The 14810-nt window shown below is 40.3% G+C and overlaps 2 protein-coding genes across 2 annotated transcripts in view; both read left to right on the top strand.

The window, feature by feature from the left end:
- The first annotated feature begins 2 nt into the window (after positions 1-2).
- On the top strand, positions 3-5088 carry alas1 (aminolevulinate, delta-, synthase 1). The gene is made up of 11 exons (XM_086040862.1): positions 3-183; positions 662-879; positions 959-1144; positions 1239-1364; positions 1478-1697; positions 2734-2918; positions 3003-3182; positions 3287-3451; positions 4163-4431; positions 4512-4674; positions 4772-5088. The coding sequence occupies exons 2-11, from the start codon at positions 675-677 to the stop codon at positions 4930-4932; spliced, it is 1860 nt and encodes a 619-aa protein (XP_085896988.1). The 5' UTR covers positions 3-183; positions 662-674; the 3' UTR covers positions 4933-5088.
- Positions 5089-13642: 8554 nt separating this feature from the next.
- Positions 13643-14810, top strand: part of poc1a (POC1 centriolar protein A) — a 33105-nt gene continuing 31937 nt past the window's right edge. Inside the window, exon 1 of the mRNA XM_086041342.1 lies at positions 13643-14033. Coding sequence (XP_085897468.1) covers positions 14019-14033 — 15 coding nt within the window. The 5' untranslated portion in view covers positions 13643-14018. The remainder of the gene's footprint in view (positions 14034-14810) is intronic.

Raw genomic sequence — 14810 nt, 5'->3', positions numbered from 1 at the left:
CTTGCTTGCTCTAAAAGTGTTATAAGCGGCTGCACATCTGCGTCCTTCTCGTTCGTCCTCAGTGTAGGATAACGAAGCTGTCACCTTCACGGCTGTCTTCTCTTTCGAGAACTTCACACTTTCAACTCTCCGAGTTGGCTCAAAGGACGAACTTGGTCATTTTTTCTTGCGAGATTTTTCTTGGTAAGATTTGTAAATTATTTTCCCCCCTACTTATTTCCGCCGCCATCATTCCTTGTCGCTGCTTGTAGCTCCGTGGCTAATGATGTGGTTGCTTAAGACGAAGTCAGGTCAAACTATAAAGAGCGTGGGCGCTCTTTCACCCATTTTCTTTTACGCAGGGTCTCGTTAATATTAACCGGTTTTTTTGCGATGTGTTGAACAATCGGATTGGCGAAACATTTTTTTCCGCGTTTGTTATAAACACGTAATTCCAGGAAGTATTTGAAGGCGGCCGAAAGAAAGATTGCTGTTTTGCTGCCTCCTTTCCATTTCTCTTGACCGTCGAGGTATAGTCAGGATTTTATCAGCACGTTTTTTATCGCGACTGCTCTTGATTTTTCACTACTGTATATAAAGTAACTACAGTATTTAACATCCCTTGTTGTCCTCATGGCATGAAAATATGAGAACAATTTCCCATGTGTTTCTTCTCCTTCAGAATCAGAATCACCATGGATGTCATAGTGCGCCGCTGTCCATTCCTGGCCCGGGTGCCCCAGGCCTTCATGCAGCAGCCCAGGAATTCGCTGGTGGTTTACGCCCAGCGATGCCCCATCATGATGGAGCTGGCCTCCAAACCCATGGCTCCATCTCTGGCACGGGCTCTCTGCTCATCCTCTTCCTATCAACAGAAGACTGAGAAGAACACCACCGAAGGTATGATAAAGATCAATTAAGCAACATGATTACTATCGGGTGCAGTTGCACTGAAGACGGCCTGTCATTGCACTTTCAGGCACCAAATCGGAGGTGGAGGCCAAGCTGCATGCTGGACATTCGACAGTACCGTCTTCCGGTCAGGCTGTGGCCTCCAAATGCCCCTTCCTGGCTGCGGAGATGGGCCAGAAGAACAGCAGCGTGGTCCGTCAGGTCGGCATGGAGTTCCAAGAGGATGTTCAGGAAGTCCGCACTGTCCAGAAAGGTGAGAGTCACTTATGGGATGAGCTTGGAAGAAAGCTGTAGAAGAAACATGATGATGATCATCGTCGTCCATTTTGTTCCTTCTTTGTTTCCAGAAGTGTCTCCTGATCAGCTGAAGCAGCCTTCCTTGGCCAGCACCAGTGAAAGTCTCATGAAGACCCTTCTTAAGCAGCGCCCTAAGATGGTCTCCCATCTACTACAGGACAACTTGCCAAGCAGCTGTAAGTGTGTGTTGTGCGGTTTGGGAAGTAAATGAACTGATCACTTTCGTCACAACTTGTTACCACACTGGGTTGTGTTGCCGCATTCGAGCGATTCTTCCTCTCCCCGACAGTGTCCCGTTTCCACTACGACGGCTTTTTTGAGAAGAAGATTGAAGAGAAGAAGAGCGACCACACGTACCGCGTGTTCAAGACAGTGAACCGCCTGGCCAATGAGTTCCCGATGGCCGACGACTTCACGGGATCCCTGGAGGAGAAGAGGGAGGTGTCGGTGTGGTGCAGCAACGACTACCTGGGCATGAGTCGACACCCTCGGGTAGTTCAGTCAATCATGTAAGTTTGCCCATGCTAACACGTGAAGTCTCACCTTTCGTACTAAGAAGCAAAGAGCCAAGCTATAATTTGAAAGTTACTTGACACCTAAGTGCAATCCATTCATTGTGTGACCATAGTGGTAGCTAGTATTAGTTTACACCAAGTCAAACGCAATTCATTCCATGATGCTGGTCTACAAACTGTTGCCTTCATAAAACATTTAACTGTGTAGGCAGATTTCAAAGTAATATCATCATTATTAAATGTCATATAAGTGTAAGCAGAAGCTATAACCATTCCTATATACTATTTTGGAAACAAACCTGTTTCTACACAAATAAATTGGGGCAGTAAACGTGGCTTAACGTCACTTCTCGGTTTTAACAAACTCACAAGTTATCAAATGAATTCAACCATTAGTATGATGAACATTTTTAAACATAAATTGCAAATACAAATCCTTTTATTGAGCCAAGGCAACCATTTTACATTTGAAAAAATGTCACGGGACACCACCAAACAAAAATGCCATAGAAGTATGAATCCAGGCTTATGCGAATCCCTAAAAAGTCTTAAAAAGTATTGAGTGCATAAATCTAAAACCAAGGCCTTAATTGGTGTTAAACTCTCTTAAATCGATCTTAAAAAAAGTCTTACAAATGTTAACACATAAGTAGGATTTTACGATTGTGAATAGTTTCAAATCTCAAAATGAATGAATATTCTTTTAAAAATAATTTACCGAATGACTCTGGTGTTAACATTACGCAATCACCACAGCGTAGCCAACAAAACTGTGATGTGGTTTTAGTCAGGACTCCTAAAAGCAGATGCACGTCATGTTTGTGCTGTTGCAACTTTGGATAACATGCAACATTGGGAACCTTGGTCTTACATTTTAATTGAACAGAAAGCGAATGTGAATGGCGACAGGCGGATAGTTTTATTATGCAATCTGCCATATTGTTCTGCCTCCTACTATTCGCTGCTGGTAATTCATATGTTTAAGATGTGAGGTTTTTTTTGCAATGGGAATTTGATTTGTTGCCTCCAGAGAAACACTACGAAAACACGGCTCCGGGGCGGGAGGCACTCGGAACATCTCCGGGACCAGCAAGTTCCATGTGGAACTGGAACAGGAGCTGGCCGACCTCCACAAAAAGGATGCGGCGCTGCTCTTCACTTCCTGCTTTGTGGCCAATGACTCCACCCTGTTTACGCTGGCCAAGATGCTACCAGGTATATTTAATGACCCAGTTCTTTCATACTGTAACTCCTTTGTAGTTTGTAATGACCCTACCTCAATAACTTGGGCTGTCGCAGGTTGTGAAATCTACTCTGACGCCGGAAACCACGCATCAATGATTCAGGGAATCCGGAACAGCGGTGCCAAGAAGTTCATTTTCCGCCACAATGATGTCGCTCACCTCCGAGAATTGCTGCTAAAGGGAGATCCCAGCAAGCCAAAGATTGTCGCATTTGAAACCGTCCATTCTATGGATGGTCAGTTGCAGATGAACCCTTACTTTAGCGACCGCACCCCCAACGCCAACCCCCGCCCCCCGAAAAAAATCGAATGTAACATTTGGCTCTTCTTTCCCACTCAGGTGCTGTGTGTCCGCTGGAGGAGATGTGCGATGTGGCTCACGAATTTGGCGCTATCACATTCGTCGACGAGGTGCACGCTGTGGGTCTGTACGGCGCCAGGGGAGGCGGCATTGGAGACCGCGATGGCGTCATGCACAAGATGGATATCATCTCTGGGACACTAGGTCAGCATGACATTTTTACTTAGCACTGATTTTCTTCTCCTAAATGCAAGACTGAACATATCTTAAAAGGGTTGTAATATCCTGTTGTTGTTCTATTTGAGAGGAGGCCGTGTCATCCAATATGCTGGCAGGCTTAAAGGAGCGCCTCGTTGCCCTGCTGTTGCTAAGAGACCGGAGGCTTGAATTGCTCTCTTGTCATTGTCATTTCCATCTGTGCGCTTTTCGAGACAAACACCTTTTCTGGATAAGAATCCTATTGAGAGAGCGGGAGCAAAAACATGAAGTGGAAAACTACATGTAAAACCAGTAATGGCTCTAAAGTAAACATCGCCTCCTATTCAGCCAGATGACAGTACTTGAACACTGGCAAAGTCTTTTTAAAATGAGTCTGCTTATATTAATTAATTTCCAATGGATAGTTCCTTAACTTCTTGTGTTCTTCCTCCCTTACCATTGATGCAAAACACGTTAAATCATTTACGTACTGAAATAAGGTATAGTAAACGCAACCCCAATAAATTCTTTTTTTTCTTATGGAATGTATAATTTTTTTTGTCAGGGGAATTCACACCATAACATTTTATAGTGATATACACATACATGCAAGTGTGTATACTGTACATGGTCTGTTTTTTGCATATTTTCACTTATTGCGGGCAGGTCTGGAATATATCCCCAGCAATATTCACTGTATTGCCCGTCCTCTTCCAGGCAAGGCTTTCGGCTGCGTCGGCGGCTACATCGCCAGCACCACTTCCCTGGTGGACACGGTGCGCTCTTACGCTGCCGGCTTCATCTTCACCACCTCTCTGCCGCCGATGCTGCTCTCCGGCGCCCGGCAATCCATCCAGGTGCTCAAGGGCGAGGAGGGTCGTGCGCTGCGACGTAAGCACCAGCGCAATGTCAAGCTGCTGCGGCAGATGTTGATGGACGCCGGGCTGCCTGTGGTGCACTGCCCCAGCCACATCATCCCAGTTCGGGTAAATCCACGCGGCATGCCTTACCGTGGTTGAATTGCAAAATATCAACTGCATCTTAAGCCTTTTGCCTTACTTCCTAGGTGTCTGACGCCGAGAAGAACACGGAGATGTGTGACCTTATGATGAGTCGCCACAATATCTACGTGCAGGCCATCAACTATCCCACTGTGGCCAAAGGGGATGAGCTCCTGCGCATTGCTCCAACACCTCACCACACCCCTGAGATGATGAAATACTTTGTTGGTAAGGTGTAGCACTGGTGTAATTTGAACCCATGTGTTGAAATACGAAGTTTGGTAACCTCTGCCTGCTTATTTTTTTTTTCCTTTTCTCTACACAGAGAGGCTGGTGCACACATGGAAGGAGGCCGGCCTGGAGCTGAAGCCCCACTCGTCGGCCGAGTGCACTTTCTGCCAGCAGCCTCTGCACTTTGAGCTGATGAGCGAGAGAGAGAAGTCTTACTTCAACGGCCTCAGTCACCCCATCTCAGCCTGCGCGTAACCAATCACCCCCAAAGCTGGCTCCAGACAACACATATATGTCGGCGCCCTTTCTGTGTCGCATAATTATCTTTGATATGTCCTCTTTAACACATTATTTAAAATACTCTATGGTCAAATATTATATATACTTCCAAATAAAATATGATCTACAACATGTATGTGGTCTGTTAATTCCTTAAGTGTCTCAAAGCAAAGAACAATGTTTACTGTAAATGTGTATTGTCATGAACTTGTAATTCTCCAAGACACAAAGAGCAGAGAACGCCAAATGTCACATTTGACTTGACAAGCCAGTTTTGAAATGACGTCATTTATGTTTTTCCATTTCCACTTGTGTGCGCTACTATGACAGGTGAAGACACTCCCATATGAATATACAGTACTGTACTGCTATGATGCCTCCCACTCCCGCTGTTTCTTTACAGAACAAAGGGTGAACTTTTACCTGGGAAAAAAACATAAGCAAATAGCCTCCAAAGTCAAACCAGAAAGGTGGCCTGAGCACATATCTGTAAAGCGCTTTGAGTACCCAAGATAGAAAAGCGCTATATAAGAGACAGCCCATTTACCATTTCCACAACATTTATTTATTTTAAGATTCATCCCCAGAAGAGTTGAAGCTGTCATATTTTTGCATTAAACCCTTCAAATTATGAATCAGATGTGACCTAAATTCATAAGAAAAGTCAAGGCAGGCGAGCAGATACTTACTTGTACTGTAATGAAACATTACAAAGGCTTTTGAGTATCTGGTTGTATGCCAAGCAATACATTGTATATTTGACAGAACCTACTAACCCACTGTGCTGTGAACGAGGTGACATAATTTTTCCTATGTAACATGACCCAACCCAGATCCAGAAAATAAAACACCGGAAGAGGCTGAACAACAACAGAAACAAGATGCACGCACCGTGCAACATACACGCGCACTAAAAATGGACTAGATCAAATCATCTGATTCACTGTCACACTGTTCTCAAAGGTAGCCTACTTAATTCAGGGTCTGTGCATATGGACGTGTGCATTACAAGTAGTTTTACATTATTGCAATCATATTATCCATTTTTTGAAAAATTACATTTCAGATAAGGTTAAAGTATCATAAAGTGACACGAGGAAATAATGAAAAACAAATTGAATTCAAGATGGAAGTTGACATGTACGCATTGCAGTGGATATTAAGGAGCAACATTGTATCAGTAAATCTGGTTTGTGCTCTTTTCAGGAATTACTGTGTTTTCTTCCAACAAATTATTCCCCTTTTTGGGGGCCTCAACATGCCTGATGACTTACTAATTTTGCAAATATTTGCATCCTGGTGAAAATGTATGGTTTTAAGGGTCCTGAATAGGGCCCAACCAATTGATCGGCCAGCTGATTTTATGAGCTCGCAGGTGTCAAACTCAAGGCCAGGTCGCGGTACCACTACCTCCTTTAAAATAAATTGAAAAGAGTTGAACAAATTATTTACTGGCTTCTGATTTCAAAACTAGTTGTCCTTCAATATGTTGTGTATATGTGATAAGGCGATCATACATTTCTCTGGGTTCACAGACGTAGCGGCCCTCCATGGGACATCATAACCATTATGTGGCCCGCAGCAAAAATGAGTTTGACACCCCTGTACTAGCTTTTTGAAAATTGGCAAAAGTTGGCAGATTTTTGCTGATTTTTTATTTAGAAGATAGTGACATTCAACCCAACCCCCCAAAAAAGACTGATTTTTGCAGGCTTTTCTATCAGTTGTAAAGTTAAACAAATACTAAAGGACAAAGTATTGTAAAACAGTCAAACGTCGCGCCTGTAATTCATATCCTTATTGTTCTAAACATTAAGGCACAAAATATAAGTTGTTTTATTCATTATATAGATGTATTTTCAATAATCAGATGAATATTTAAAAAAAAAGGCTGCAAAATATAGGATACGGCATCGGCCTAAACAAATCAACATTGGTCACAATTGGCTAGTTGGGTGTTTTAGTCTGAAGCAGCCATTCCGGGAAAGTTCCAGAACGTGTACTTCAACAAACTCCTAATGGGGATTTTTTTTCATATGGTTGAAGCTAAATTCTCAAGATTTTTTTTTAACCTACGCCATCTTAAGTGGAATAAAAGTATGACGATCATTTTGAGGATTCACCAAGAAGTCGGGCCCCACAGGTTTGATTGCCATTATAATCACAAAAAGAAGAAAGAAAACGGAAATAAGACTATAAGCCTGGATAGTACCACAATGTTTTTGTAAATCGTAAACATCTATCTTTGAATTCAATGGAATGCCACCAGGAAAGTACACTACGATTGGCCAGTCTGGGTATCGAGGGTGCGGTTTAGCAAAAGCTCAATTTGGAAGGTGACATGAAGGCATCAAATTTACAGTGTTCATTTCCTCGTTACAATTAGAGCGCAGGTTTGAAAACACATCTCATCCTTGTCCATTGGATCTCAAAGGTTCTTCACACACACTGCAGCTGGATTGCAAAAACAACGTCTTCTTTATTGGGACTTGACTTGAATTCCCTTTGAAGCGACACTTAACTGTTTTATCTGATGCACAGACTTTGAACCCGGTTGCACTCTTGTGGTATTGGCAAAAACACAGTAGAGCAGTGGCAGGAGTCACACTTGCCAGAAACTTTACTGTGCATTTTTGTTATTCTACTTCGATTCTGTAAAAGAGTAGTAGAAAAAATGCTTTTATAAGATAAGGAGTTTACTTTAGATTAGAAATTGTCAGAGAGTTATTACCGTATATACACAAACATTTGGCAGAGGCATTTATTTACTCAACTGGGAATTTATATTAGTACCTGTAATACAATAAATGTGAAGTGAAAGTGGACTTTAAAAATAAAATATAAATGGCACAGAATAACCAAGGCGCACTGCGCACACACAACATTGTGGAATGACCACACGTCAGAGTTGACTTGAGCGTGAATAGTCGTCTCCACGTAACGTCATCTTTGAATACTGTGCAGAGGAACTCATTTACAACACGTGCTTGTCCAAAACTAAATGTTTACCTGCCATGGTAGTTTCTGCTGTTTTAGTTAGCAATGACATTCAAATGGTCCTCAGAAGTTAACTCAAAGTGAATGATGCAGACAATCAAATGAGGTTATCAGGATTACTATACCATTTTTTCCCCTCCAGGAAAAGGTGGGCGTCTATTCGAGGGAGGCGTTTATTTCTCTGACACACACTAATTTATAGGTTCAATTCAGCAGCTTGATGATAAAGTGCTGCATCCTGGAGTGAAAATACAATCTGTGCTTTTACTGTCTTTATGGGTGCTCACATGCACTTCACTAAGTAGCCACCTCTTAGCTCCACTCCTAGTTGTCGTGGTAGCAAAAATACAGTAATACTGCGGTAGAGGGGGCGAAGCGAGCGAGGGTCGAGTGTATGAGAAAGGACTGCTCCTTCAAACCAAGCTATTTTCAGCACAGGAGAAAATTGTGCAATAACTCTTGTGGTATTTTGTGGTATTGAGACTTGAAAACGACTTTAAATTGTGGAAAATACCAAATATTTATTGTCCTTCCATCCAATCAAACACAGTCTGACATCAACCTCATAATCTCGCATCGGGTGTAATCTTCCTTCCTGGCTTGCCAGTCGGAGGCCTCCAGGAATGTGACCACATGACCCTCACTTTGAAGCGTGCATGAATTGCACACAGTCATCTTTTGCCTTTCTCCTAAGCCTGATAATACTTGTGTCATAAAGTGAATTTATGATGCCATTTACAATTTACGCTCTCGAGTAAAAAGTTGACCTTAACTTCGTACGCACTCACGGTTTTCAAACGAGGAAGTTACGCAGTGGTTCCTGTTTGTAAAGTCGGTGGCAGTGCCTCAGAGGACAAGCAAGGTTGTATAACTGGCTGTGTTGCAATGGGAAAAGGAAAAAAAAAACACTCAAGACACGCCTGTTCTTACTATACACGAGTAAAGAAAATGGCAGAATAAAAAAAGTCCCTACTTGAAAGCAGTAATTAACACTTCCTGTCAGAGTTCATGAGAATTCCATTGTCTAACAGGTTGTGCAAGCATCTTTCTCATGCCATTCTATTTTTGTTTTTTTAGCTATGGAAATTATGTGCTCACCTCTTTTAATTGTTTATCTGATCTGTCTTGCAACATTAATGAGGTTGATTTAGTTAGCATTTTATTTTAAATGATATTTGTCATCAAGACTCAAAATGTAAATAAATGAGTGTATTTATGTCGAATTTGTAAATAAAATAATATTCAAATAAATAAAAAAAGCATCTGTAGGTCAAACAAGGAAGAAAATAAACAGAAACAGAAATTAAGAATATGGCAAGGGAAAGGAGACTCACATGCTCGAACGGGGGTAGGAAGAAGTATAAACTTATCTAGTCCTACCCCTTACATGGTGACGACAGGAAGGTGAATATTTTCCACAGGTCATTTTTTGGGGGGGCTCACTGGTATGTGAATGCTGAATGACTTCGAGGAACAACGCACAATTGTTTTTGTCTCAGACTCAGCAGCTTTTGAATATTTACTGACTTACAGAAGGGCATGAAATCCAATAATGTTTTCACAGTGGGCATTGCTGATTTGCGCTCTCATTGCAACTCTCTGTCCTAAAAGTTTTACACCAAGAGGACTGGATAGGTGAACCTGCACAGTTTAATACTATCCAATACAAGTTATGCATTAACAATTGATTTGGTGCCTTAGTTTGTTTTTTTAGAAACATTGCTAATGTTTTGGTTACTCATTTAGTTCTATGAGAAGAAACATGAGACTTTTGGAAGGCAATTATATGTAATATGGTGTTAGAAAAGTACATGCATTTGCATTCACAGTATAAAGCATTCAGTTTGTTAGAATCTTTTAGTACGAGGATAAGAAAGTTGACCATGTTCCTCTTTCTCTGATATATTATCACTTTGCTGTGAGACAAAGCAAGAACAATTCTTGTAGTTGTAGATGATAACTGTGTGTTTATGTGTATATACACAGTATGACCTCGCCTCAGGAGAAGTAGACAAAGCGCTTCTTAAAGAGAAGTCAATGCAAACATATTTTTTTCAAGAATATGTTCTATGCAAGCTATGTTGAAACAGGGGCATTCTGATAAATATTGCGTTTGTGGAATAAGTGTTAATCCACTCGTTTTTAGCCATCTTTGGGGGTGGCCATTTTGTCTTCTGTCGACTAAAAATGACATGACAACATCACATCACGGCTCAGATTCAGAAAACAGGTCAGCCGTGATTGGTCGTTGTGAGCAGTTGTGAAGTCATTTTCAGTCGACAGAAGACAAAATGACCGCCCCCAGAGATGGCTAAAAACGAGTGCATTTTGCTGCTTAACTTAGATTCCACAAACACAAAATTAATTAGAATGCCGTGTTTCAACTCATGGGCCTGCTGGGAACATATTCTTGAAAAAATATGTTTGGGTTGACTTCCGCTTTAAAGCCATCAGGTTACATTTGAGCTGTCTCATTGCATGCGCGTTTTTATTAAATTGTATCCCTTATTCTCTAAGTGATAGTCCTGTCTCTTGTTGATTAAAGGCATAGGAAGCATTAAAAATCAATTGCCATTTTGTATTTTGAGCCACTAGAAAATAGCAGTACTCTACATATAATGGCTATACTGAAATTCCGAAATAGTAAAGTTCATCTTTGTAAAAGTCTTTAAAGCTTTCAAAATAAAGCGTGTTTATTTTTCATTTTTAATTGATGAATTAGCGGCAATGATCTTAATTGGTAGAATGATTGGATGGCTTGGCTTTTTTTTCCTTACCAAACTCTTGTATTTTGGATCACGCTAGATTGACCAGGTCTACCTAATTTTACGTCTGTCTTTAGAATGGAAATGTAGTCGTGACTGCCGTTGGTCAAATTTACAATTACGTTCTTCTAATATTGCAGACTGAATGGGCGTGTGTGTTGGACCCTTGAAATTGGGTCACACTTATCAACCATCAACCTTCACCCCACACCCACAGTAAGGCCTCCCTGGCACTTGGATCACAGCGTCCTTGCTGGTCCCTCATTGACATAAACTGGCCAGTTTCCAGAATCCCCAGCTGGACATTCCTCCCTATCTCTTGCTTTTCATGTACTTGTTTCGATACACCCCCATCTACATGCAAGGTTAAGATTTTTTTTTTTTAAACGGTCTATCACTTGTGTTACTGTGAGATTATATTTCAAAAGAGTGGACAGCAAATATATTACACACTGGTGTTGTTATGTGACCTTTGATATTTATTTTGTGTTGTTGCACGCAACCTTCACTCGAGTATCAAGGCTGTCAGACTTTGTCCACGCCTGCTCAAATTCTTATCAGGAACAAGGATGTGCAGGAGGAAACATACCTTCGGAAAATGGCCAACTATTCAAGTCAAAAAGCCGTCGTACAGGATGCATACTGTATAATCATTTAGTATTTGCAGTGCAACACTTCTTTCACAAATTCTTCTTGTTGTTACAGGCTGAAAGGAACATGAATATCTGTTTGTAACTGAGAGCAATTATAATGTTTTGAATACATAGATCAATAATAATAATAATAATAATAATAATAATAATAATAACGTAAGTCGGTTGTTGTGGTTTTCTTGTGAATTACAATGCTGTAAAAAGTATTTTAATCCATCCATCCACCCAATTTCTATACCGCTTATACTCACAAAATAGTTCATGGAAAATCAAACAAAAAACAGGACACATGGGGTCATGTTTTGATAATTAAGCTGACTGATGTTTATTTTTGTAACAGAACTATTGTGCTGCACATGGCTCATAAAGCTGGTGAAAAGACAAGTTTGAGTCTGTTTCAGGTCACAAATTCATTTTCCATGTTCAAAATCTCATGAAAATGTCTTATTGACAAAAATCAGTCAAACCATTAGGCCCATTATTTCCTCATCAACTCCATACTATAGTATGGTTTATTGTGTTGCTAAATATAAACCATTATGTTGTAATGTGAGCCTTTTAAACCTTTTTAAAACAGTGGAGCAACAAAGATACTTCCTCTTGGCTGCGACAGCCAGCCAGACACACTGAAGATGTGTCTAAAAATTAAAGGCCACAATACACGTAAAACAAAACTCCTGATTGTAGAGAACGGGAACTCACTCATGTGTAACTGATACTTTTTATTTATTTATTCAATTATTTTTAGCAGAAAAGGGTGTGAAATGATAACACACTCAAGGAATGTGAAATACAGTATAGTGCTGAATCAATTAAACATAAGAAACAATGATTTAGGTAACATTTCAGGATAACTAATTTCTCCTCCCTTTGACAAATAGCCCAAGGCAAAAACTGCGAACATGTTCACACACACCCAAGCACATTTTCCACACTAGTGACGCGTTCATGTGTTCACTTTACAGCCCGAGTGCACCATTTATTTGAGTAAATAATTATTCCAGGATACTTTTTCGTTCCTGTTCCGCACTTCTGCATGGAAACTGGTATTGCTGAAGAGTTAATTGTGTTTAAATATTTCACTTCAGAAGTTTATCTGAAACCTTGGCAATTTCGAGAGGAGAAACTCAAATCAATATGTTATGGTATGGATGGAAGGTGGTTGGCAAAAACAAATACATTAAATTAAATGGTAGATTTAATAAGATAAAATAAGCAAATAAATGTAATGGCATTCTTAATTTCAAATCAAATGTTTATATTTCATGTTAAATATCGCTGCCTGTGATATAACATAAAAGAAAAATGAATTGGTATGTTAAAGTACACTGGGTGCAGCACAAGTGGCAAGAACAATTATTTTGACTTAATTTGTTGTTTATAAATAGTGAGGCAGCACTATCCTTCCATTCAGGGTTTGAATCTTAGCTGTGGTGCATGTCCTCTTTCTCCTAATTGGTCTGAAAATGATCATTCTTTACTTAAATACTATATTTTCGTTCCATATATCTATGCTACTGTTATACAGTGACAGTCAGATCAATTACATGCTCTTTCACTTGCTGGCAGAAGGTGAATCCACTTGTCATTCATGCAACAGGTAAACTGACTTCACACTGACCAAGTAAATTTGTGAGTAAATAAAAAGACAATAATTATTTCAGTATACAGCATTACATAAACTTTTTGTGGGATTTTTGTTTAGTGATGTCTCTTGAGATTTTGCTCATGTAAAATACAGGAACAAAATGTATGCTCCAGCTCACTCAAGGATTGGGAAATACTTGTATGGACCTGTTTTTCCCAACCTGGGAATGGAGTGGGTATCGTACATGGCACACTACTGTGCAGTAGAAATGGTCAGGTAGTGCTGTGGGAAATGATAATATTTCACTTAATATTTGTGAAAATTATTATTAAAACAATCAAATCTGCTTCCATTAGATGGCAGGTATAAACCGATGTACTGTTGCCATGCTTACCACAGAATAAATATTGGTTATCTACGAGTATGTCAGCTTGTTTTCAATCAAACAGTCCCATATTTCCTACAGAATGAGTAAATTAAGACAAAATCATACCACGTTTTTAGTGTAAAACGGATGCTTTAGCTTTATAAAGGTTGGGAAGCACTTGTGTGGACAACGGATGGATGGTGTACAGTATATGACGCCTTTTAAAGTAGTTTGACAATCGTTTACCATCAAAGACATTTTGTTGCCATGTATATTTTGTTCTCCACTAATAAGAGCACACTGCTTACATCTGGCGGTAACAAGCCGGTACTGCATTTTGAAACAGCACATTAAAACAACGTTAAAATAGCCTACCATCTATTAATTGACTAGGATGAGAGCACTAATCGAACATGATTTACAATATGTTAGTATTTGTTTCGTTTTTTTCTTTCTCTCAAGACACTTATGTAGCGTTCCCTTTAATAAATCTGACCGGTATCGGGGCGCCCAATCGCGGCGCGTAAACTGAAACTTGTTGTTGTTGTCACAGGCTAGTAGTTAACGGCTACCAGTTAGTTCTTTTTCTTCCTCTAAGAGCTAACCGTGGCTTCACAAGGAGTACCGTGTCACTCTTGACAAACAATTCGGTAGTCGCCACTACATAGCGTGCCGTCCCTGAACCACGAAAGATGACTTCTGCACTGGTAAGGGAGTTTATAATCTGTTAGCTGTTAGCCGCATTAGAGGTGGAAGTTGCGTCTGTCCAAAGTAGCAACTGACGTGCAACGGACGCCATGAAATAACGTTAAAATTTGCAAACTGTATATGCGACCACACTGTTTTTGTTTTCTGGGTCCACGTGATAATTTGTGGAGTAATATATGTGATTTTATTTTTCTTTTGAATATTTCGAGTCACGAGACGCTAGATAATATGCGCGTGGCGGAAGCACTGACGGAGTATTAGTCCAGTTAATCTTACTGTAATATTGTACAGGAGATACTGTACTTTATTCATCGCCTGAGAGGTGCTGTGCCAGAAGTGTCTAATGCAATGGTAGGGAACTCCGGTTCCTCAAGAGCCATATCCGGCCGGTTTTGGATCGCTCCCTACCACAACACACCTGATTCAAATGATCAGCTCATCAGCATGCTCGGTAGAAGTCTGAAACGATCCTGATCATTAGAGTCAGGTGTCTTATAGTAAGGAGAGATCCGAAACAGGCAGGATATGGCTCTCTAGGAACCAGAGTTCCCTACCCCTGGTCTAATGTATTAAGCTTTGGAGCTCTATGTGTAGTGGTATCTGTAACTATTTGGATTCAAATATATAACTAAAAAAATATATATATATATACATACAGTACAATACAATACAACTTTATTTATATCGTGCATTTCACAGCATCTGCAGCTGGAACAAAGAACTTTACATGTAATGTAACATAGAATAGCAACAACACAACAATAAAGACACTCTTA

This window comes from Filicampus tigris, chromosome 9 (genome assembly GCF_054856515.1).
Source record: "Filicampus tigris isolate MCC_2025a chromosome 9, RoL_Ftig_1.0, whole genome shotgun sequence".
Lineage (NCBI taxonomy): Eukaryota > Metazoa > Chordata > Actinopteri > Syngnathiformes > Syngnathidae > Filicampus > Filicampus tigris.
Note: the sequence above shows the minus strand (reverse complement) of the source record. Positions and strands in the feature narration are given on the sequence as shown.